General features: G+C 54.4%; 2 protein-coding genes and 1 pseudogene across 2 annotated transcripts; 1 reads left to right on the top strand and 2 right to left on the bottom strand.

The window, feature by feature from the left end:
- Positions 1-503: 503 nt before the first annotated feature.
- ERICH6 (glutamate rich 6) lies at positions 504-9,382 on the top strand. The gene is made up of 10 exons (XM_042800346.1): positions 504-612; positions 2,788-2,834; positions 2,939-3,055; positions 4,283-4,384; positions 4,462-4,610; positions 5,615-5,682; positions 6,508-6,859; positions 8,045-8,197; positions 8,439-8,670; positions 9,113-9,382. Exons 1-10 carry the CDS (start codon positions 504-506, stop codon positions 9,374-9,376), a joined length of 1,593 nt encoding a protein of 530 aa, XP_042656280.1. The 3' UTR covers positions 9,377-9,382.
- A 16-nt stretch (positions 9,383-9,398) lies between these two features.
- On the bottom strand, positions 9,399-11,614 carry LOC116964605 (annotated as a pseudogene).
- A 3,637-nt stretch (positions 11,615-15,251) lies between these two features.
- Positions 15,252-24,314, bottom strand: SELENOT (selenoprotein T). The gene is made up of 6 exons (XM_042797080.1): positions 24,148-24,314; positions 22,676-22,786; positions 21,460-21,586; positions 20,077-20,164; positions 18,470-18,621; positions 15,252-16,063 (listed from the first exon to the last, which is right to left on the bottom strand). The coding sequence occupies exons 1-5, from the start codon at positions 24,312-24,314 to the stop codon at positions 18,497-18,499; spliced, it is 618 nt and encodes a 205-aa protein (XP_042653014.1). The 3' UTR covers positions 15,252-16,063; positions 18,470-18,496.
- Positions 24,315-24,624: the final 310 nt, after the last annotated feature.

Genomic DNA, 24,624 nt, shown 5'->3' with positions numbered 1-24,624 from the left:
TCGGGGTTGGGAGCGAGAATGGGATCAGGAGCAGGATCGGGATCAGGTTTGGGGTCGGGACCAGGACTGAGATTAGGAGCAAGGGTCGAGATCAGGATCAGGACCGGGACCAGGACCAGGGTCGGGGTTGGGAGCGGGACTGGGAGCTGGATCAGGAGGGGGATTGGGGTCGGGAGCGGGGTTGGGACCAAGAGCGGGGTCAGGATCAGGATCAGGTTCAGATTTAGGACCATGATCAGGGTCGGGACCGGGAGTGGGGCCGAGCGCCCTTCGGCCTCACAGGGGCGCGGGCTCTCCCCGTGTGTCCCCTCCCGGGCGGTGGCACCGGCTGTGGGGAGGCCCGAGGTGGGGGAGCTGCTGCCCCCGGGCACCGTCAGCCCGTCACGGGCCGTGGCCCACGGCGAAACCCACTCGGGAAAGGCCCCGTCGTGGGTATAACCATCCAGGGCTTCAGCGTCGCTCTGCCTGACTAATTGGTGGGTTTGTGTCTTCAATTAAGGGAAATGGCAGCGCCGGGCAGCGTCGAGCCCGCCGCGGCGCAGAGGCCGCCCGGAGTTCTGGCGTCGCAGACAGGAGCTGGCGGGCTCCGCGAACTCGCCTACAGAAAACCAAGTAAGAAACAGCTTTGCTCAAGAAAGAGGTTGCTCACTTGGATTGTCTTTCGCTCAAGCCACCCTGTGCCCCGGTGCCTTTCGAAGACGCCCGACTTCGCCACCTCCCAGAGACCCTTTTGCAAAGTGGCGGCACGCCCGGGAGCAGCCCCCGGGAGCCCCCCTCTGCGGTGCCCTCGTTAGCCTCTCTGCAGAGCCGCTTCTAAACGACCCTCAGGGTCCCCGAGAAGCGTGCCGGAACGCTGCGCCAGCCGGCCGGCGTGGGAGTGCTCAGCAGGCGGCAGAAATAGCGTATTGTATTCCTGTGAGAGGTACTGGCAAAGCCTCCAAGGACTGCTGAAAATATCTCAGCCTTTTTCCCGCCCTGCTCAGCTGAGCCGTCCCGGCATGTGCCCGAGTAGCCGGCTCCTTCGCTGGCCCGCTGAGGTACAGCACCGCACCCTCGCGTGCAGCACACCAGTGGTGGCTGCTGCCGGATCCCATCCCTTTTGGGCACCACATCCAACAGCCCTTGTGCTTCACTGTCAGTGCCGGGCAGCTCTCCTCTGTAGGAGAACGTCTCCCACATCTCACCTGCCCCTCAGAGCAGGAGGAGTGATCGGGGCCACAAAACACAGCACACCAACTGGAAGTCCTGGGGAAAGCTGCGTGCAGATCCGTCCCGACAGAAAGGGGACGTGCACAGCCCACGACAGACAAACATCACTCTCTTCTAGCCTTTAGAGGACGTTTGTTTGGAAATATGCTGAGAATGTGTTTGCAGGAGAAAAACATTGTAGGCTTTGCCCTTTTGGTGGAGCTTTGCAAATCCTTGGGATGACTGTCGCAGAAGCAATCAAAGTACAGAATAACCAAACAAACACCTACCTGGGTTTGGATGCAGCAGCGGTAGGTAGGGGCGATACAGAAGCTGCAAAGCCCACCAGAGAGGGCAGAGTAAGACCGTGGCGGGTCCACCCGCCCGGAGCACCCCGGGCACCCCGCGTCCCTCGGCACACCCAGTCGTGCTCCGGCTGCGCAGCCCCACCGACTGCACTTCGCACTCCCCGAACTCACTTCTCCGGTGGGTTTACGATCAGTTACTCTCTATGACACAGCTTCATTGCACAGGGTGATAGCAGCACGTCTTTTAAAAAATTTAAAATTTTTAAAAAATTAATTAAAAAAAAAACAAAACAAAACCAAAGTTCAGGCAAACCAGCAGCCACGACATTCAGCCTTCTAAAAGTGTAAGCAAATCCCACTGCATCGCTTTCAGATTCTCCTCCTGTGCATTCACTTCTGGGCACATTCCTGAGCTGTGGCTCCCACCGCAGGCCTGGGAGCTGGGTGTTGACCTGGGGCTGTTGTGATTTTTACCCCATCCTTTTTAAATACACGTTCAGATTTTTTCATACTTTCCAAAGAGAGGGATTTAGAAAGGATTTGGTATTCCATCCTGCCCAGAGTTTCATCTGGCTGTTTTCTGGAAAGCAGGACAAGCTTACTTAGGAGGGCAAGACCAATTGTGTGGCGACAAGGGGAACCGAAATTCAAGACTGAGAGAACTAGGAATGTGTTTAGCTTGCCTGAGGAGGAGGCTGTGGCAGCGGGCGTGCTGGCCGTGTCGATGTTCTCGAGGCGATGTATGTGGGACGGGACACAGTTGTGCTCCTGAGGGGCTGGATGTTGGAAGCGCTGTCTGCCGAGAGGGAACCGGGGCTGCTGAGGACGGTGACGGACACCCGGTCAGCCGAGATGTTCCCTGTAGCCCCAAAGGCCAAAAAGCCCTTTGCTGCACACACGCAGCACGGACTGCACTTGGAAATGAGAAAAAACTTCAACCGTCTCTACAGCTCTTTCTTCTTAGGACAAGGGAGGCTGGAAATGCTTGACAGGGTAACGGGATACTGGATTAGCGCTACAAGCCACTAAGCAATAAGCTGTCCCCACGACTTCAGTGGGATTTTAAAGCCCCGATCCTGTGTCAGTGCGCAGCTCCAGTCCCGCAGGCATCTGGGGAGGGTGACAGATCCAGAGCTGCCCTTCTGAAAGCGTAGGACCACGTCTGGCAAGATGGTCTCAGGCAGCCGATGTGGTTGGCATGCTGGAAAAGGAACAAATGTGTCTAGAAGATAAGCTTTCTGAGAACACAGCACTGCTCTTCAGTAACTCTCATTGTCGTTATTACTTGCAGCCCTGTCAGAAGAGTTCGGCAGCTTAGAAGTTTTGTGTGACATGGAGGTAAGGGCTCACCCAGGTTGCATACATACATTCTATGCTTAATGGCTTTACCCCTGAACAGAGATATGACCCCACATTGCTTTTGGTATTTTTTCCACTTTGAGTTCGAAGAAGATTTTGTGAAGCTGTTCAAGGAATCGCTGCGCACGCTCCCCTCCGTTGGCCTGCCTACCCTTCTGGCCTACAGACCTGAACTGTCACGAGAAAACATACAGATTGAGGTGAGTCAGTGGTGGGTGTTCCCTACTGCGTGGCTTCTTCTGTTTAATTCCTACGATTCCCATGCAGGAAAAATAAAAATAATACCCTTTGCCAAGCCAGCGCAGGAGTTCCTTTATGTAGGTGTTTTGCTTTTGGGAGGCTGTTGAAACGCTGCTTGTTGTGCACGCCTAAACAGCAAGAGGCTGTGCAGCTCCTCTCCCCACTGCTGCATCCTGTGTTGGGAATTTCCTAGCAGAAGATTCTGCCCTTTGGCTAAAACAGAGATACAAAATTTACATAAATACTAGGTATACAGTCAAAGAATACGAGCAGGGCATAGAACTCCCTGCAACCCTTAGCAGAGTGAAGTAATCAAGGAGAGTTAATGCTAGGCAAGAGGTGGGGAGCAAGGGAATTCCCAGGAACTGTGCTCCAGAGAAGCCAAGTTTTTCCAATTAGTATGTTCCGACAAGGATTTGAATGAAAGTGTTAAGCACGGAGCAGAGGAAATGAAGCACAAGAGAAGCTCACCAGCTGAGCAGCCCGGGGCCAGCACCCTTCACCCCGCGGCGCTGCCGCTGGACGGCCGGTGTCTCCCCGAGGAGCGCCGAGCTGGGTGCGCTGCCCTTGGGGCTGGGAACGCTGCACACCAAGTTCAGCAGCGTGCTCCTGGCAGCTGCACCTTCATTAACTCTGTTTCAAAACGTGTTTTCAAAAAATAGGTATTTCTTTCAGAAGGTCTAGTACCCATCCTGCAGCAGCCCTGATTTGCATCTGGTCAAATATGCTCAGCGCTTTTGTCAGTAAATCTGCTGGTGGTTCCTCACGAAATTCCCACCGATTTTACTACGACCAACAGCGCAACAATCTGGGAGGTTTTTTCTCTCCAAAGCCCCGAGCAATGTGTTTGAAAGGGTTAATGCATCAGGGTACTCAACTATAGCGTTCTGCATGCTCTGAAGCTTTCCCTCGGAAGGAATGGGTCTCATAAAGACCACAGTCATCCCATTTCTTTGAGGGTTTTCATTTATTTATTTGCTACAGATCTGCTTTTCTTTTTGGTGGTTTCCTGGACCTAATGTTTTGAATTAAATTGTTCCAAGACACCACAAACACAGATCTGTTTTAACTGCTCTCACACGTGGCATTTTGAGCAGAGCCCTCCCTCCCCAAGATAAGACGAGGATTTGCACGCTGACGCCGTTTTTCCGTCCTCCCCGTGTTCTCTCTCCCCACCTCCACTTCAGGCAGAGGAGGGCCCTGCTCCGAGGTGCGAGTTCTGCGGCAGCCTGCTGAAACCCTTCCCCTCCCTCGAAGACACTTGCTCACCGCCACGGGATTATGAATCGGTAAACTGGTGGGGAAGATTAGCAGAGGCGGGCTGCGCAAAGGCCTGCGCTCGTGGCATCCCCCTTCTGCCCCTCAGAAATTCTGCTGTGAGCGTCGCCGAGAGCTCTTCGAGTTCATCCTAAGAGAGAGGAAGCACCACGAAGGCTCCCGCAGCGCGCCGGCTGCCGCCGGCCCCCGCCAGCCCCCGGGCGACGAAGCCAGCAGGCTGCGGCCAAGGTGCCCGAGGTACCGCGCGGTGATGCAGGGGGGAGCGGGGAGCCGGCCTCCGTGCGGCAACGCGGGAGGGAAGGGGAGCGTTAAGAAAAGCAAACTGCAGCAAGAGGGAACGGAAGGAGGAAAAAATGTGCTTTAGGCAACACAGGTTCCTATTCCATCATCTGGACACTCACTCGTGGCTTTTCTCTTGCCAGGCTGAGTTAGAAGGTGCAGGGTACGTGCTGAGGAAAGCATTAATTCCACTGCTGACAGACCGAACATCTAGAGACAGGCAGAGCCAAAAACATAAGTGCAGCTGCGGGAGGGGTAGTATCTGGGTCTAGATTTCACCTCAGGGACAGAAGCAAAGCTTGAGTTTGTATTTCTCTGTTTTGCTGCATAAACTGTGACGTGCATTTGCATTCCAACTTCCAGTCACGAGAACTCTGCACGTTTGACTTCTCCTGGGCTGTTTAGCAGAAGGCCCAAAACCCATACAAGTACCTAAGCCTATGCCATAGGCTTAAAGAAAAGTAAATCAGCATGCCTGGAAGTAAACCCTTAGTTTCCTTGAAGGTCCTTTGCAGCCTGATGGTGTGAGCCCCTCGTGCTACGTGCAGAGCATAAACCAGAGCCACTGTCAGACACTGACAGATTTATAGGGAGCTAGGTAAGAATAGTGAACAAATATCATTGGAGATGAGCAGTTTTCTGGATCTTGTGGGCAGATCTCCTCTTTTACGTAAAATCTTGATGCAAAATCCATTCCAATGTTCAGCCCTGCTGTCAGTAGAGGTGGTGTCACTGCAGTCGCAGTCTGTTCACTGAAATCTCTGTATGGGAGCAATTCCTTTTTGTTGGGATACTATTTATTTTGGCGATATTCTGTTGCCTCTTAACTGCTATTTGCAGTCATGCGAGTGGAGAGAAAAACAGGTCCAGAAAGTTGTGTTCCTACAAGAGGGATATCCAGTACCTCTAGCTTTCAAACCAGGATATATGAAACATATACCAGGAATGCTTTTACTTCCCAGGCAGCGGGAGAGACAAATGGCCAGACAGTTAGCTTTCCTGGCAGCAGAGCCGACGAGAGTAACTGAATGTGAGTTTGCTTTTCCTTACGTATTTATTTGTCTATTTATTACAACAGTTAATTCAATGGAATTGCGTCTCTAATGCTCTCTAATTGAACAGGAGGATTTATACAGCGACACGTTAGTGCACTGTCGAGTGTGCAATCCCATTAAATTAGATACTGCCGTATTAAATAACCCCTCACATGAAAAAACAAAAGCAGTTATATTCCCATTGCACAGAGGAGGATCTCCGTGCCGGGACTTTCAGTATTTGCAGCTGAACGTTTCAGCCGAGATGCACAGAAATTACCTTAGAGAACAGCAAGTTGGCAAAGCCAAGCCCGTGGAAGGTAGGAACTGCCAGAATCAGGGCGATCAACGTTTTGCCTCATCAGGTGAATGCTCCGCTAATCCTAGCCCAGGCTGTGGATGGCCGAGCAGCCCTCTGGACCTAGCTATGAAGTCGAAGGCATTTTGACCAGTAACAGATGAGCTAGGTTTACAACATGGGCATATTTTCACAGGGGATGGCAGGGCACTGAGGCTTCTGCAGCACCAGGGATTTCAGATTGTCAGTCCTCCAGAGCATGGAGTCATGAACACTATCCAAAACAAGCCATTCCTTGCTCACACAGACGTGTGGATATACGCAACTGAAAAAACGACACCTTTTTTCAGAGTCCTGTTCTCCGAAATGGCTGAACACTTTGGACTGCCCCTGTTCGATAGAAAACACCCTGAGACAGGCTCCCAGGACAGACCATTTCGGCCAGAAATTCCCACTCCCCCTCGCCCCAGCCCCAGCCCCACTGGCGCTGCCCGATGCGCGCGGACCCTCCCTTTGCTCCCAGGTGCGACCCGAGCCGGCACCATCTCCTACCTGCTTTCCCGGGAGCCCCCGTCGCCGCAGGGCCCGACGCTGGTGCCCCCCGCGAGAGCAGCAGCGCCCGAGGAGGAGCCCGTCTCCCACGACGTCGCCCGCTGCGATTTCGCCCCGGCGGGCGCGGAGGCGAGTAGCTGCTGCCCGGCGCGACGCGCTCGCCGCGGTGGGAGCCCAGCCCCCCCCTGCCCCGCGGGGCCGCTCTCCTCCGCGTCATCGCTTCTCTCCCAACCCCAGGCAGCCAAGAAGGAGTTACTGGAAAAATACTACAAACACGGAGGGAAATTCCTGACCGTGCTTCCGGACGGAGCAGCGCAGCTGTTGTATCCTTTACGGGGCCCACTTGCCCGCAGTACTCCAGGGTCGTAACTGTGATTTGAAGCGTGTCCTGGTCTGCTTTATCGCAGAATAACCTGCTCCACCCCTCAGACTCGCCTCCATACAGCTCTTGGTCTGAAGCGTTTCAGACCAGCCAGGAGCCTTGATGAAGGACGGGCACGTGCGTCTAATTCCCAGCCTAACAAGTGCGCTGGCCCAGTGTTCAGTCCCACTCCCGAGCTCTGGCCACCCGTGGAAGGGCACTGCTGGCCAAGCAGGCTCCGAAAGCGCTCAGCCCCGTCCCTCCCCCGGGCACAGACCAGCACGTTTGGGGCCGATGCCCCTGTCCTGCGGGCAGGGGTACGCACCAGGTGCACGGACAAACTGAAATTGCTGCCTGAAGAAATAAAAACGGGGCCGTTCCACCAAAGGACCCTGCAGCTTTCAGGCTGCCTTTGCCGTTGTTTAAGCCATAACATTTTAAGTCACCCACATTATTTTCCTTACTGTGGCTGACTTCCTTCTGACCCGGGAGTGTATGAAAATGCACCTGAGCTCTGCCACCAAAGCAAATGGGCGTGAGCCTGCTCCTCTGCTCTGCCCTCCCGGCTGCCGCCGTCCCTGGGATGCTGCCGGTCGCGGCGGTGGCGAATGGCAAAGTGCTGTAAACGCCCGTGCTCACAGCAGCAGCTCTTGCTGGAGGGGAGCCCCAGTGAGACACCAAATACCTGCTGCTTGGGTCCGTTCGAGTCGGGTCTCCAGGGCAAACTGCTTGCTTGGTTTTTTTCTCTGGGAGAATACCTGCCCATTTCCTCTGCTGTCACCCAAGCTGAGCACTTGCATCACTTCTCTTTGCTAGGCTCGTGCTTTCAGACATAAGCACTGTCCGAGAAGGTGTCTTTAAACTTGCTAAGCAGTTCTGCCTGGGTTATTGGCTCGAAAGCAAGAAAAATGTATTCTGTATCTCTAACCACTCTTCTGTCAGTGTATACAGAATACTCCAATGTAGGAGAAAAGCACTGGCAGCCTCCCCGGTAACACTGGCAGCACACCACCATTCCGCCTTCAACACAGCGAGCTGGGTAGTATGTCAATTTTTATCCTCCAAAGTAGCACTCTGAAATATTTAGTATGTGGTAACAGACCAACCAGATGAAGAAAGGGGTTATGAACACCTTATCTGACAACAGCTATCCATCGGGAAATCTGGCAATCATTGTTGTACGAGAGAAAAACCAGCTTATTTGCATAGTACAGGAAGACAAGCCGAGTAACGCTGAAATACAGGCAGTATTTAAGTCCAATGGCAGAAGTACTTGCTATTATCCGAACGGAGCTGTGTGGTACGTTCACGTTGGTCAGAGCAGTTTTGTTCTCCACTGCGTGTTTTTAATTTCAAAGGTCATGAAGGGTATCTTTAATAGCATTCAAGAATTAAATGCAGCAGCTGGTAGGCCCCGCTTTGGGTGGCTCCCAGAGGAGCAAAGCTTCCCCAGCTGTGCCTCGGTCCCGTCCCTCCGGGGAGCGAGGGACATCGGCCGTGGGAGCTGCAGGGTTCAGCACTTTGATTTTCCTCTCTTTTAGGATAAACATGACTATTCAGGGAGGGCAGTATTTGGACCAGGCAGGCAGCAGGGTGAGAAGGTGGACGTGGCCAAACAGCGCCATGTCATCAGGACCCCACATCCCGCTGAGCCCCATCTTCATCTCCCTGAACCGGCACGTGGGGGTCAGGATCCTGGGCCAGGACAAGATCACCGTTTCTTTCCTCGCCATGGGACAACAAGCAAAATTCAACGTGGGAACCAAAGTGCAGGTATTTCTCACGCGCACGCAGGCAGCTCCACACAAAGCCGCTCCCCACAGCGGGAGCGGGGCGGCCAGGGAAGCCCCAGTCCATGGGGAAGAGCGCTCATCCTGCGGTAGGTGCTCCCGGGGTCCTGCCCCCCAAAGCAGCAGTGGAGGTGGACCCCTGCTCAGCCCCATGCAGGCGGGGGGCTCAGCAGCCCCAGCTCTCGCAAGGGGCTGCAGACTGCGGGAAGCGCTCCCGGGCAGGTCCCTGGCCGCGTCCCCCAGGGTCACCCTGGCTCTGCCGCGGGGAGGAGCCGTGACCCCTGCGGGCAGGGCGCGGGGCAGCTCCCTTCCCCCCTGGGCTCCTGCTACGGGGGCAGCTTTGTCTGCTGGGGAGAGACCGAAGCCCCGAAGCCCCGTCCCGCGCTGCTGCGGCTCTGCTGACGCCGCTTGCCTCCGCTCCCCAGGTCGGCGGCGGCGGCCGGCTGCCTCCCCCCGCCCGGCTGGGCGAAGACGAGCTCCTGCTGCTCGCCTTCAGGGTGAGGATCCTGCGGCTCTTGGACAGACTGTGGGGATGCTTAAACTTTCCTTCTAATGACCAACGGGACAAAATCAAGCCTCCAGCGTACCTGATCACACAGACTTTAAAGATCTTGCGGCTTTGCACAACTTCTGACATCAGCGCCGAGCTCCGCAGCTCGGTCAGGGCGATAGTAAACGCTCAAGTCTGACCGGCACGCATGTGGTGTGAAGGCCAACGCGAGCGGCGCGGGACGCCCGTGGTGCCGCAGTGCCTGCGCACAGGCACCGAGGGGTCACCCGCAGCCCTGCCCCGCGGCCGAGCACAGCGCAGCCCCGGGCTCTGCACGGCCCCTCTCCTGCGCCGTCCCATCCCAAGCGGGTCCCGCTCTGCGTGAGCGGGGCTCTGGGCTGGGGAGCACCAGAGCACACGCGCTTGTCAGCCCACGGCGAAGTGCATCTTGGCCACGGAGGCACCAAGAGGGGCTTTGCTCGGGGTAGAGTAAATCCGTGCTTGGTGTCAGCGCGTTGCTCCCGGGCAACCTCCCTTCTGTCTCCTGGCAGAAACCAGCCCAGGCTGACCGGTCGTCTGGGCCGGTGGATGTGGCACAAAGATAAAAGCAAACAGCACAGCCAAGTCAGAGCCTGGGTCAGGTACACAGGGAGGAGGCGTTTGCTCAGGAGTCACCGCACAGGCACCGCTCTGCACAGCCAGCGCCTCTGCCACGGACGTGGCGCCAGAGGGATGCCCAGACCTCCCTGGCACGAGCGCTGGACGGCAGCTCAGCCTGCTGCAGGTTCCAGACACGGCGGTTCCCCGTGCAGAGAGAGGGACAAAAGCCCACGGTTTGCCCAAAGCAACCCAAGGTCACTGTCTCGGCGCTGTTTGGGTGGGTGCCGGGGACAGAGAGCCGTTAACGCGGACAGCAGAGCGCGTGGACGAGCCGCAGCCTCCTGGCAGCAGCAGCTCATACCCGGCTGATGCAGTGGGAAGGCTCTGCTGCTCCGGGCACGCAGCGTTTCCCTCCCGCCGTGGGAGCAGCACGGGTGGAGGTGCTGGGGCACGGACCCCTCAGCAAAGCGGGGGCCTCAGGCCGGCCCCCGCCCCAGCTCCCAACAGTTCGGACGTTCGAGGCCAGGGGCTTCGCCTGGCCCTTCGTCCCGCGCCCCGGCAGCCTGGCGAGGTGGCTCCGGATGTCTTTGCTGTGCGGCGCGTAGATGAGGGGGTTGATGAGGGAGTTTGCCTCGCCCAGCAGCAACAAGGCGTCCTTGAGCGGGCCGGCCAGGTTGCAGGAGCTGCAGGCGGCCCGCACGGTGCCCCCCACCAGGGAGGGGCCCCGGGAGAGGCTGAAGCCAACAAGGATGATGAGCACGATCCGCTGCGCCTTGCAGTGTCGGGGGCGGGCGCGCCGGAGCCGCCTGGGCTGCACGCAGGCGATGCTGCCCACCGAGACCTGCAGGCACACCAGCACCAGCAGGGACAGAGCAAAGACACCAAAGCAGATGGTGCAGAGGTACTCGCTCTTGGCCACGTACAGGAGCCCGCACTAACCCGTGTAGTTGCCTCGCTGGAGGGAGGGCAAGATCAGAGGCAAGTGCCCGAAAAGGAAGGAGAGCATCCAGAGGACAACAAGGGAGAGGACCATGGGCGTCTTCTTCAGGAGGGTGGGGTAGGAGAGCAGCAGCGTCGCCGCCAGGTACCTGTCCAGGGAGATGAGGAGCAGCGTCAGGATGGAGCCGATGCGCGGGGTCATGCTCATGGCGATGCGCAGGAGGCACAAGGACTTGCTGCGGTCAAAATCCCCGTCGAGGATGTCCAGCACCTCGGCGATGCACATTGCCCACCAGCAGGTCAGCAGTGGCCAGGTTGAGGATGAAGACGTAGCTGGTGCCTGGCTGCTTCCTCCTCAGCTGGTAGACGGCCACGATCACCATCAGGTTGGCCGGGGGGATGAGGCAGCACCGTGTACAGGAGGTTGACCATCTTCCCTGGCGAGGAGGGTCCAAAGAGACGCCCAGGAAAACTTGGCCCCAGCGTGGAAAAACCCCACCACGAGGAGATGTGTCCTGAGCTGGAGGGGTGGGACAGAGGCGCCTCAGATCCTCCAGCTGCAGCCCGAGGCCAGGAGCACCTAAGTCAGTCCTTGAAGGAGCACTCTGCCCATCCCAGGAGACCTCCGGGACCTTCCCAGCCGCCACAAGTTGCCGGTGGTTTTTCCAGGGCTCCTGGCCTCCCTCCCACCCACCCGATTTCGCCCCACGCCTGCAGCGGTGCTCCGAGATGCAGAGCAGCCGGAGCCCTCGCCTGCGCTCAGCACGAACCGTCGCGGAGCGAACGCGCCCAGGGCAGGAGCTCGCTGCCGGGGCGCCGGCCGGCTCCCGCGCACGCCTGCGACAAGGAGCAGCTTGGCCAAACAAAGCCGGGACGAGCGGCCGCCGAGGACGGAAGGCGGGCGGCCCGCGCTCCTCCCAGCGAGCCAGCAGCAGCACCCCCTCCGCGCTGGGCTGAAACCACCAGCCCCTCCCAGGCCGGGCGCCCGACGCTCCGGCTTCCTCGCGGTGCTGCCCCTCGGCAAGGGGGAGGCGTGGGGCCGCAGGTACCCGCCGTGCCAGGACACCGCGCCCGGCGCTGCGGGGCCGACAGCCCGGGCTGCCGCCTACGGCATCTGGCACGGGGACACCTCCAGCCCCCACAGCCCACTCACGGACGGGAGCACGGGGGGAAAGGGGACGGGCAAAGGAAGCACCTCCTCGGGCAAACGTTGAAGGCGGGTCTGCTAAGGGCACGTTGGAGGCACCAGGGCAACGGGGCGATGCTCGGAGGGCTCCTCACTGTCCCACCATTTATCAGGTTCTCCCGGCCTCAGGTCAGCAAACACACGAGGTGAGCTTTTACTCTACACAGCTGCAACCACAACACTAGTAGGAAGTTGCACAGTACACAAATCCCAAAAAAGATAAATCTAATTTATGTCTCTGAACAAACATACTATATTCATTAAGTTCCCATTTATTACAGATCTGGAATTTAGGCCTACCAGTCCCAGACATATTACTTGCGAGTTGCTCTTTCCGAGCAGCCTGACGGCTTTGCCAACAGCACAGCAAACACCACGTGGAAGGGGCTGGGGCCGCGCTGCCGTGGCCAGGCAGCCCCCGCCTCCAGCAGCACCCGGTCCCGGGCGCGGGGCGGCGGAGGGGACCGCTGCTGCTCCCACCGCAGGGCGCTGGGCCCCCGGGCAAGGGCAGAAACGGGACGTTCAGCGGAGCAGCTGAGGGTTAGACCCACGGCAAAGCCTGTAACACACTCCACGGGGGACAATCACACACTGAAATTACCTGTGCCCACCCTCCCCCGCCTCCGAGCTCCCGGGGAGCTGCGGGCTCAGGGGAAAAGCTTTGATTAGATTTAAATATCTTCTAGGTTCTAAATCTTTGCTTGAGAAAGACGATCACACTTGGGAGTTCAATTTTGGCCTGTTATGCCATTCCAATTCCAGTTTTTAGCAGGCTTATGCGTGATTTATGCCAGCACGGGACGAGACCTGAACAGAGATCTCTGCTGCAAATGGCTTACGTGTAGCGGCCCATTTTTCTGCACTCGCAGTGGGAAATGCGAGACCCACTTTTTTCGTCCTCCCCCAGTCTGCACCCAGCTCACAGCAACTCCACATGTACATCATCTACCCTTGCGCTTAACAAGCCAAGACCCACAAGTGTGCATTTGCCCCTCAGATTTATTTTTTGATACCCATTTTGCACATGGGTGAAATCAATCAAGTGTTCAAATAGGGCTTTTAAGATAAATGGGTCTTTGCACCTTCATTTTAAAATGACAGAGTAGCATTGTGTAGGAGGGGAGAGCAAAAAACTGCAATTTTAACAGCAGGACACCACACGGGTCTCTGGGCTTCCCGCTGCCCCCCAGCGATGCTGGCTGCCAGACCCTTCCCCACAAAAGAAAGACGCGTTTAGTAAGGTGATTCGAGGAGAAACCCTTTCAGGATTACGGACCGCACGGAGCGCGCAGAGGGCCCAGGAAGCCCCGTGCTGAGTGTTTCTGGAGGCCAGAGGCGGGAAGGGGAAGCGGCACGTCCTCACCCGGGGCCCGTCCCCCCGGGCACTGCCAGAGGCTCCCCTGAAACCGCGCCGCTGGGCTTAAGCCAGACCTCAGGAAGCACCAACTTCAGACCAGAACAAGTTCTGATTAAAGCACCACAGACACCAACTCGTCAGTTGGCGCCTGCAACTGGTTTGCAGGAAGGCCGGCAGGTACCGCTGCCTTTAACGACCGCCAAGGTTCTCTATTTCCCTTTCATCGTTCCGTTTGTCTGTCTGGAAGTGCTCTGCGGGTGGCGATCGTGGGGCTTGGTCCAGCCCATAAAAACAAGTCTGCTCTGTGCACCGTACAACCCAGAGCAATTACAGACACATCTAAACCACTGCCCAGCCTCTGTCCCCAGCGCAAAAAGCTTCTGGTGCATGTCAGGGACAGGAGCAAAGGCTGGCGCGTATCTAACTCCAACGTCAATGCACCACCGTGCTCAGATGGCAGGGAAGGAACACGGGGGCAGCAGGCAGACCGCGAGGAAGCGTCACCAGGGCGACACTGGGGACAGCTGACGGAAAACCTGAGCCTAGCAACGCATCTGTGCACGCACTTGTTTTCGGTCCAGTTTGTCTGAAATGTATAACTGAGCAACTAAAGCTCTGCCCGCATTAGAAAATTTCGGTTCGTCTATTTCAGCAGAGAAGGCACAAATCACCTGAAGAGAGGAATTCCTCAGGGAGCCCAGGCAGCTCTGAGGCTGCGCTGAGCAGCACCTCCGCACCAGCGAGCACGGGCTGGGGACAGCGCCTCAGCCACCTGCAGCATTCCCTGCACCGGACACCGTCCGCACAAACCCCGACGGCTCCGCCGCTTCCCTTCTCGTCCGGTTCACCGCCCCACCGGCGGAACTCGCTCGCCCCATCCCGCACGTCGGCGGTTCTCCACGGGGGGTGACACCCCGCAGCTCCGCGCAGGAAGGGAGGTGCTGCCGGAACTGGGGCCCCTGCCCAGGGCCGCAGCGGCAGCAGCTCCACCACCCGGCACACCGCAGCACACACCGCGGCACGGCGCACACCGCGGCACGGCCACGCAACACGGCGCACACCGCGGCACAGCCACCCGACACGGCGCACACCGCGGCACGCACCGCGGCACGGCGCACACCGCGGCACGCACCGCGGCACGGCGCACACCACGGCACAGCCACCCGACACGGCGCACACCGCGGCACGGCGCACACCGCAGCACAGCCACCCGACACGGCGCACACTGCGGCGCAGCCACCTGGCCCGGTGCACAGCACAGCACAGCACACACCGCGGCACACACCGTGGCACAGCGCACACCGCGGCACACACCGTGGCATGGCGCACACCGCGGCGCAGCCACCCAACACGGCGCACACTGCGGCGCAGCCACCTGGCCCAGTGCACACCACAGCACGGCCACCCGACATAGCACACACCGCGGCACAGCGCACACCGCGGCCCAGCCACCCGACACGGCACACACCGTGGCACGGCCACGCGGCACGGCACGCACCGCGGCACGGCACGCACCGCGGCACAGCCACCCGACACGGCGCACACCGCGGCACAGCCACCCGGCACGGCACGCACCGCGGCACGGCACACACCGTGGCCCAGCCACCCGACACGGCGCACACCGTGGCACAGCGCACACCGTGGCCCGGCGCACACCTCAGCGCACACCGCGGCATGGTGCACACTGCGGCCCAGCCACCCGACACGGTGCACACCGCAGCGCACACCGTGGCCCAGCACACACCGCAGCGCACACCGCGGCCCCCGCCGGCGCGGGAAGCCAACCCGGGGAGAATCCCCAGCCCCCACAAGAGCTGCCTTCGGGGCCGGGCTTTAGCCCGGGGACCTTCCCCCGGTACAGCAGCACCCAAGCTCTGCGCAGCAGCCGCCGGGTTTCGGGAGGCGCACAGGCAGAGGAAGAGTCCAGGCTCTGGGCGTTCCCTGGGAACACGGAGGTCGTCAGCGGCTTAGATAAGACAAACACAAGATTAATGACTTTGGAAAGTAGGCTTTTTATGCATTTTTTCAATTGCAATTCTAAGATTATCCATCAGTGACTCAAACAAGGTACTTCACACAGTAAATGAGAACTCTTTATTTAAATTAACTTTCTTGGTTTCTATTTAGGACAGTAGAAAGGCCCAGCTTTTCACCTCTTCAGAGTTGTCAAGGAAAAGCCTCTTGAACTGGCCAACATGACTTAAAGAGCAGTTGATCTTAATTTTTACTGAAGTCACAAAATGATGTAACTACTCTGCATATAATTTTGTTTATATAATTTAGTATATAATGCACTGTTCAACTCTGCCATATATTTTGAAAAATATACAAACCTGCTTTAACCACATTAGAGATATTTGATAGACAGCTGTCAATTACTTAACAGTTCAGGACAATATCAGACACTCCTAGAACTTCATTTTAAACTACAAAAAGAACATAAATTCATATAAAATACAACAGATTAAACAAACTTTTTTTCCGAGGAGAAATTGGGTATCAACTCAATCTGCCATTGTGTGAAACATGAATATAAAATAAGTTACAATTAGTAATGCCTGCATTGTTGAGCTATGAACTGGTCGAATGAAATCTTAAAAAAACTATACAGTATTATTGCACTCCATGACTGTGCAGTATCTGGAAACAGGCCAGCACTGAAAGAGGTCTTTCATTAAGTTTTTTTTCAGGAGGCACAACGCGGCTGCGAGAGAAGCATCCAGTCTGTACTAACAGCGTGCTGTCTTCAGTACAGGCCTTCATGGGTCTGAGCCACGCTGCCCGTGGAAATCACCACCTAATGCCTGGAAACGGAGACACAAGCGTTACAGTCGGCAGCGGCCCCCGCGCCACCCACCGCTGCCGAGGCCATCGATCGCCGAGCCGGGGAGCACGGCAGGCCCGGGGGGCTTCACGTGAGCCAGGGAGCACAGCAGGCCCGGGGGGCTTCGCGTGAGCCGGGGAGCACGGCAGGCCCGGGGGGCTTCGCGTGAGCCGGGGAGCACGGCAGGCCCGGGGGGCTTCGCGTGAGCCGGGGAGCACAGCAGGCCCGGGGGGCTTCGCATGAGCCGGGGAGCACGGCAGGCCCGGGGGGCTTCGCGTGAGCCAGGGAGCACGGCAGGCCCGGGGGGCTTCACCCGAGCCAGGGAGCACAGCAGGCCCGGGGGGGCTTCGCGTGAGCCGGGGAGCACGGCAGGCCCGGGGGGCTTCGCGTGAGCCGGGGAGCACGGCAGGCCCGGGGGGCTTCACGTGAGCCAGGGAGCACAGCAGGCCCGGGGGGCTTCACGTGAGCCAGGGAGCACGGCAGGCCCGGGGGGCTTCACCCGAGCCGGGGAGCACGGCAGGCCCAGGGGGCTTCACGTGAGCCAGGGAGCACAGCAGGCCCGGGGGGCTTCGCGTGAGCCAGGGAGCACAGCAGGCCCGGGGGGCTTCACCCGAGCCGGGGAGCACAGCAGGCCCGGGGGGCTTCGCGCGTCAAAGCCCAGCTACAGGCACTGCCTCGGGGCGGGGGGGGGTCACAGCTCCTGCAAGACAGCACTATCATTACCACTACTATCATTTCAGTCCCGGCGACCGCCTACAAGGGTACCACCAGAATGACACTACCCTGGCATGACTTTAGGCAAGGAGCCATGAAAACACAAAGTCACCCCGTGTCTCACTAACCCGCAGCGTTACTTCCCACAGGGATGGAAATACAGCCGAATGGGGATTTTTTCTAAACTCGTACCCCATTAAATTAAATTCTACACAAGAACAGTCTTAGCATGCGTTGTATGCTGAAAAGTGACATCGATCTACTTTGCAACTAAGAATACTGCCCAAAACCCTCCAAATGCATACGTATAGGATGCTGGGCTTCAGCAAGCCCGTCTGACTAGTACAGGAAATGCTAAACTTTTTAATACTAAATAATAATTAAGAAACATGAAACAACTTATTTTATGATTCAGATGACTTTTGCTGAGTTACTAGGACAATCCAGACTTAACTGAACAAACAGGACATGCCTGCAGGAATCTAAAGTCAACTGTTTCTGACATTCCCTGCACGAGGACTTCGAGGTAGCAATCCCTCTGAACTGCTCTCCCTATTCCAGGAAGCCGCAGGAGGGTGCGTGGAGGGACCAACGGGGCAAAAAAGCAGGGTCTGAGCTCTGAAACAGTGAGAAAGAGCAGAGCGAGCCCCGGCTACAGAGCACCGTTTCCAACAAGGAGTGAGACTGCCTGTGGTGCTCAGGCAGAGCGTGGGGCTCTGCGCCTACACCTCCGCGTGCTGCGCTCCTGCTGACGTACACAGGAAACTGCAGAAGCAGAATCATGTCAACCAGAGCTCCGGAGGTGATCTGCACAGGCTCTGAGCAGAGCCAGGTCATTAACTGCTACAGCTGGGACCAGCTGAGCCGTCTGAGGTGTTGAGGCCAGCTGCAAGATGCCAGTCGGCAGAAATGGCAGCACAGGGTCTGTCACCTGAGAGTGGGTGGCAGGGTGGCAAGGGAATGCCAAGAAACCAGATTCTCAAACCAAAGCATTCCTGTGCCAAAACCTGCGCCACAGCAAACTGATACTTCACTGAAATGGTCTCCCTAAGGGTCAACTGTCAGTTTTTGCACCAAGATAGTCTTTTTGTAGTACGTCAATGTTCCTATGAAGAATTGTAAGCTATATGTTTTGAAAGCCACAGGTGACACAGGAACATGGAACTGGTTTGTCATTTTTCATAAAATATACAGGTATGAATGCAAGCCCTCTGCTCCTAACAGTCAAGGAGTATTTGCAAAAGGTTAAAACAGCACAGCACACAGATGGGAGCAAGAAAATGTTCCACTTTCTAGGGTCATGCAATTCAACTAGGTTGCACGTTACAGAGAAATCCCTTGCACAGACTACTTTAAGGCACATAATGCAGTGCGGTTTTTGATCTCTGCACAACATAGTTCACTAGCTTAAGACCTTCTGCGTGCAGTAACACATCTTTTTCTGACCAAAAGAATGCCAGCTTCCAGTTTTGAAACAGGCAGAGCAAACCCCAAACCAAAACCTCCCATCCAAACAGTACCCGTAAAATCACATGTCCATTTACTTAGTCACTAGAGCTGGTTCTCCAGTAAAACTTTTAAACGAACAAATACACAATTACAGTGTTCAATCTGCAACATGCAATCCTTCACATCCGAGTCAACAGACAGCTGGTGACTGGAAGAGACTTACAAGAAGTTTCAGTGCTGATAGATGGGGCTATGATCGATGATGAGGCATTGACTCCATATGCACATTGAGCTTCATTTCGTTATCAAGAATTTGTACAAGCTGCTGCATGGAAGGAAGGTGGCCAGACTCTAGCTTAGACCACACTGGAACATCTACCACAAAACACATGGAGGGGAGAAAAGCGTCATTAAATTGACAAAGTCAGAAAACATGTAGGGCTAGTTTAAACATAAAATTTAAAAGACCTAGGAAGCTATGCAAGTTGGAACCATTTTATATTGAGGAGAATATCTGGATCAAAAATGCCTCAAACATCTGGCTATACTAAAACCCTGTTCACCTAGGAGAACAAAGAGTCTAATGCCTCTATTGAGATGTACATCAGATGGAACTAGAGGTTCAACATATCCATTGACAGAATGTTTAAAAACAGATTACTGAGTGGCAGAATAGCATACCAAGTTTTTAAACCATTGCTAAATCTTGGCAACTTGTGGGTCTCATTAGTCTTCATCTCACTCTGCCTAACGTCTAAGCCTGACCCACAAAAGTTCTGCTTACCAAGATCTGGCCTGGAAGGTTCCAATCAAAATAGCTGCAACCATTATTTCCTGCCCTCCCCCACCATGGAAATACAAAAGGCAGCACAGTCCATAAATACTTCAGGGCAAACACAACATTCTTTTCTGATGTTGACAAATACTCCCTCAAATATCCCTCACTGCTACAGCTCTTCACAAACCCACAGTGAAAAATGCAATTGCTGTCATCGACATAAAACAAGAACCAGACTGGAACCACACTGTCCTAAAATGCAAACCAGAAACTTTCAGAAGGGCAGATGTGACTATTCACCCCTAGGAAGGCTCTGCTGCCAATCTGAGGTTTAGGACCAGAGGTGCATCGAGTTCAACTACTTTGATGCAACAGTCAGTCTTTAAAAGGTTCCGCAGTGTAGGACTTGACTCAGAAACTACTATACTGAAATGCACAATCATAAACTGAGATTATAAAGCAGAGAGCTGGATCACAGACTTGTACCTAGAGCTTGAAAAATTCTGTACTCCATCAAGCTTACATAATCTTTGAAACTATAAAATTATTTGAAGGCAGAAGGTCCACAGACTCTTAACCTGAAAAACCAGTACTGCTGTCCACTGGTACCGAAAATCTGGGAATAGCAGTGGATTCAATAGGATTCCAAGGCTAAATAAAGCACATTACAGAACAGGTTAGGGAAAGCATCTAGTTAACTGGAGTATGCTTCCCTAGTTGATAATTTCTTACTTCATGCACAACACATGCAAAGAAAGAACATAATACAGTTACTCCATGTGACCAAGCTTTCCTCTAAGTAAGTTTTTACATAGCTATTTTAAAATAAATTTAACTGATATCTGTATAAACTGCATTATAAGACTTCTATGATTTTCATCATTTATTGCGATATAGAATATCTGAAGTTTCAAAATTAATGCAATTACCACAGACAATCACATTTTTAAACACACCACATTTCATAACGTCATCCTTCATTCTCCCAACCCAACAGCTCTCACAACGTGGAACACGACGCGATTCCCTTAAACGGAAAGTTCTCGGCTCACCATTCAACGTTATTTCAAATGCACCTGTTGACATACACTGGTTCTCAATCATGTTGCTCAGGAAGAAGACCATCATGCAAGCATAAACCTAGAAGAGAACAGAGAGAATCCCCAATACTTCAGCCATGTGAGCCACAGCTTATTTTCCTCACTCTTAATAAGCACTGGAAGTTTACAAGTGTTTCTGAATTCCCCTCTTCAATCAAGTAATCTTTCCAATTGCACACACATCTTCCTTTCATCCTCCTCTTAAGAAGATTATGCACACTGCCTTCCCTAGACAGGTTACCAAAATAGCTCTGAAACCACCAAACTCGCAATCAAGCATCTCACTCCTTCCCTCCACAAATCAACGCGCATCTCAACAGCCAGTTTGCAAAGTACATGGCTACGCTGGCACCTGCAGGAGGACAAGGGAACAGGACTGTGCCTACGCGCTGCCTGTCATCCTCAGAGTAACACTTCCCATCAAAGAACCCCGGCCCAGACACAAACAGCAGAGCAAGCCAAAGCGCATTTGTTCACAAGATCTGTCAGCCCTCTAGCACTTCTTCAAGCTAATCATCTGGAGTTTTCCATGTGTATTGGTGCCTCAGGATGAAATGATGCAAGCTTCACCAACACAGCGTCTCCTTCCATCGCCAGCACCCTTCTGATTCCCTCCTCACACACAAGGGCACATTCCCACGGGTTACTGCAACACCAAAGCACCCAGCATGGGACATATATATAAATACATAAAGGTTAATAAACTTGTAAGTTGCTTTTGTTTAGTAGAATAAATCTGGAATAAGGTTACTATAAATCAGAATACAACAACATTAATCTGTTAGCATCATCAATAGATGCACGGGGACATCATCCCACAAGGCACAGGCTATCATGCCAGAGTATGTTCTGCAAAAACACCCACAGAATTTCAACTTGATTTTTCTAACCACCATCTAATTGCATGCCTAAGCTATTAAAAGCCTGATGAAAGCAACAACTGCAAAATAGTTGTGAGACAGCAGGAAAGGGAAGCTGTAATTTTAACACCACTGATACCAGCTTGAAACTCTTCTCTTGAGTCCTTGAAAATAAAAAATCCCTTATCATCCTTGTCAATAACAATGAGCTCAGCTGTCCCTCTGCAGCATCATCAGCTTGGAGAGAGAGATGCTGAGAATTAGTCGGGTCTGTCAAGAACATGAAGCACTACTATTAAGAGTAATTATGCTACTGTAAAATTCTCTAGTATATTTATAGAAGCCTAAAGATTCTGTTTTGGCTCCAGTGTATGAAAATTACACCAGTAAGAATTGTGAAGTACTCCCAAAGCACTCTCATGAAGTCATTCTAAAACTACTTTTCCAAAATAAAAGAAGAAATTATGCTGTTTACCTTATTTTCTTGGCCCCACTGCCAGATGCTTGGAGCTTGCATGCCAAAGAAAGCAAATGGATCCTTGCCAACGATTATTAAGCCTATTAATACTAGTTTGAAGACAGACAGGAAGGACGCTATGTGCCTATCAAAAGACAACACACAGAAGTGACTTAGAAGGTTCACAGTTACTCCACTACTATACAGCTATAATTCAGCTAACTAGAGGAATTTTGATAGTGTAAAATCAAGTGTTTCAGAGGAAATACAAAACTTTTCAAGTTTATCTATTGTCAAAAAAATAAAAGCAACACACATTAACAAAAGTACATATCCTCAGAAAGATACCACTCTCGTACACAATGTGTACAGATTTTTTTTTCCTAAGTAGACCCCAAGTAGAAATTTGCTTTCAACTTATACATGTCTAAACTGGATAATACGTTCAGTTTCTTGAAGAAGCTGTTCCCTGTTACAGAGACACATTTAATTGACATGCACTACTTCCTCGTAAAGCATTTCCAGCAGATGCAGTAAAATCCCCAGTTTTTTGTAAGAATTAAACCTACAGCCAGAACACACATTAACACTGAGTTGTTCAATCCTGTAGCATTCTTATTGCAATTATTACAGTAATTAGGTCAAGAAGCGGTTCAGAAGCCACCACAGTAACTATGGCATCACCTTCTAGCATGTACACAATGGTTTAAATAATAACACTGGTTTTGTTTTGTCTTTTTTGATATTTATTTGGGCTTCCCCCCTCCACTGTAGTTAAGGACATCCTGGTAGTCTCTCTGATGAGGTTAGCTCTCCCCTGACCTAGCTGTTAAAAACAAACAACTCTTCCCTCCTCTGCAACCTTAACCTGTTACAGGAATTTGTCACTATGAGCGTAAGGCTGAGCAACAAATGTCATGTCTGGATACATCATGAAAGAAAGCAGGAAAAATTCACTGTAAAAAAAAAAAAAGGTGAATTATATACTTTACTTTAGATTGGAACATGACAGGTCTCATCATACAGATATCCAGATGGTAGTATTAGCATGGAAAACTAAGGTGGCTATCTGGAAGAGAGAAGATAACCGAGCTTCTATGCAATCACAATGGAAAAAAACCCTTAAGTTTCCATTTTCAGTATTATTTAAGTGTTAATGCACATGTTCACCACTCACCATGCTGAGCCTACATATTGGAAAAAAGACAATTAGTACTGCCAGCCACTTGCTTACCTATATATAGGTTGAGGAAGGTAGTTCTCCCCTTCAATTCGGATGTCTGGGTACCGCTGGCTAATAACCCGCATGTACTCCTCAAACACCCGCCTGTAGCCTCAGGAGACACTAAAGGCAGACAGGGATTGTCACCAAAACTGGACTGCTGTATGTCAAAGTCGCTGCTAAACTGGCAACACCAGTACTCGCACTGTTCACAGTCTGTTAGGTTTAAAATAAAACTAAAATTCTTCATGCCAAAGAAGAAAACTGATTTGCAGCTAAGGTACACATCAAAAAGCCTGACAGCTGCCTAGGCACTTAGTTTTACACAAATTTGTTTTCATACGCTAACACAGACGCAATATTTTTGTAAAGTCCACTAAAGCAATGAATTATTTGTTTCCTCAGCAAAAAAGCTGTTGAATTAGCAATCAGCATAAGTATCACCTTGCTCTGCGTCAGAAAAAAAAAAAAAGAAAAAGTTTCACATTGCCATTTTAATTCCTCTCTAGTTAGTTAATTTTACATCTTCCTGGGACTGCCCACAGACAGGTAACATCAGTCCCAGTTATTTCTGTATAAGGATGATCAGATTAACTACAGAAGAGTTAAACATTAGAGAGCCGTACTTTGGCTCACATTTCCACCAGCTGCCTCTGCGGTAACTAAAATAAAAGCTATCGGGCCTCAGCTTACCGCAAAAGAAACGAAACCAAGCACATCCACCGCTTTTTGCGGTGCTTCACGGATCGGCACGGCACAGCCCGGGCCAGGCACCGCTCCGGGAGCCGCAGCGAACCTTCTCGTTGCCCCCGAGAGCCCTCCCGCCCCCCCGGCCCGGCCCGGCCCGGCCGCGCCCGGGGCTCCGCGGAAACACGGCGACAGACGCCGCCGGGGCCGGGTTCTTCCCCGCAAGCAAACCCCACGCACCAGAGCTGCCTCACCCCTTCCTGCCCCGGCTCGGCTTCGCTCCGAGCAGCCGAGAGCACCGGTAACGCTCCCAGAACGATGCCGAGAGCACCGGTAACGCTCCCAGAACGATGCCGAGAGCACCGGTAACGCTCCCAGAACGGTGCCGAGAGCATCCGCAACGCTCCCAGAACGAAGCTGAGGTGCCTGGTCTCCCCGCCTGCTACAGTCGTTAAAAAATAACCAACCAACCTTCGTTACAGCCTTTGCTAAAGTACTAATTCCTTCCAAACGCGACCCTGAATCAGCAGAACAGCCCATCTCACACTAAAAGGGCCTGAAAAGAGCGTTTTTACCGCGGGTCGCCATTTTTCCAGACGCCTCTCCTCAGGCGCCGCCCGGGGAGCGCCCGCGGCCCCGCTCCCGCCTCCCCCACGGCCGCCAGCCCCCCCCGCGGCCCCGGAGGGCTCCCTTCCGCGGCCGAGAGGAGGGAGCGGGGCCGGGGCCGGGGCCGGTGCGGGCGGGAGCGGGGGAGGCTCCGGCCCGCGCGGCGCCGCCATCTTGCCGGGCGCCCTCACCAGATCTGGAACTTGAGCAGCGGCCCGCCGGCGTAGGCCATGCGCAGCCTCTTGGCCGGCAGGCCGCCCGGCTCCGCCGCCCCGCCGCCCGCCGCCGCCGCCAGCAGCACCGGCAGAAGCAGCAGCAGCCCCGGCAGCCGCCGCCGCCCCGGCCCCGCCGCCCGCATCTCCTCCTCCTCCTCCTCCTCCTCCTCCTCCCCGCCGCCGCCGCCGCGCCAAGGTCACGCGAGCGCCGCCCGCGCCGCGCGCACGCGCCGACGGCCACGTGACGCCCGCCAGGCCCCGCCCCCCCCGGCCTGGGGCTGCGGCGCCGCGTCCCTGCCCGGGTCAGGGGCCGGTCCTTAAAACAGCCCAATTTTTAAATTAATTACATGAACAAGGCGGCGGCCCGTGGGCGCTGAGTGACAATAGGTGATCCCCGGGCAGGGGGGCGGGGCAGAAGGGGTCACCCCTTTCTCAGCATCCACCGCCACCCTC

The sequence above is a fragment of the Tyto alba genome, unplaced genomic scaffold (assembly GCF_018691265.1).
Source record: "Tyto alba isolate M040663 unplaced genomic scaffold, T.alba_DEE_v4.0 Super-Scaffold_10, whole genome shotgun sequence".
In the NCBI taxonomy this organism is placed as follows: domain Eukaryota; kingdom Metazoa; phylum Chordata; class Aves; order Strigiformes; family Tytonidae; genus Tyto; species Tyto alba.
Note: the sequence above shows the minus strand (reverse complement) of the source record. Positions and strands in the feature narration are given on the sequence as shown.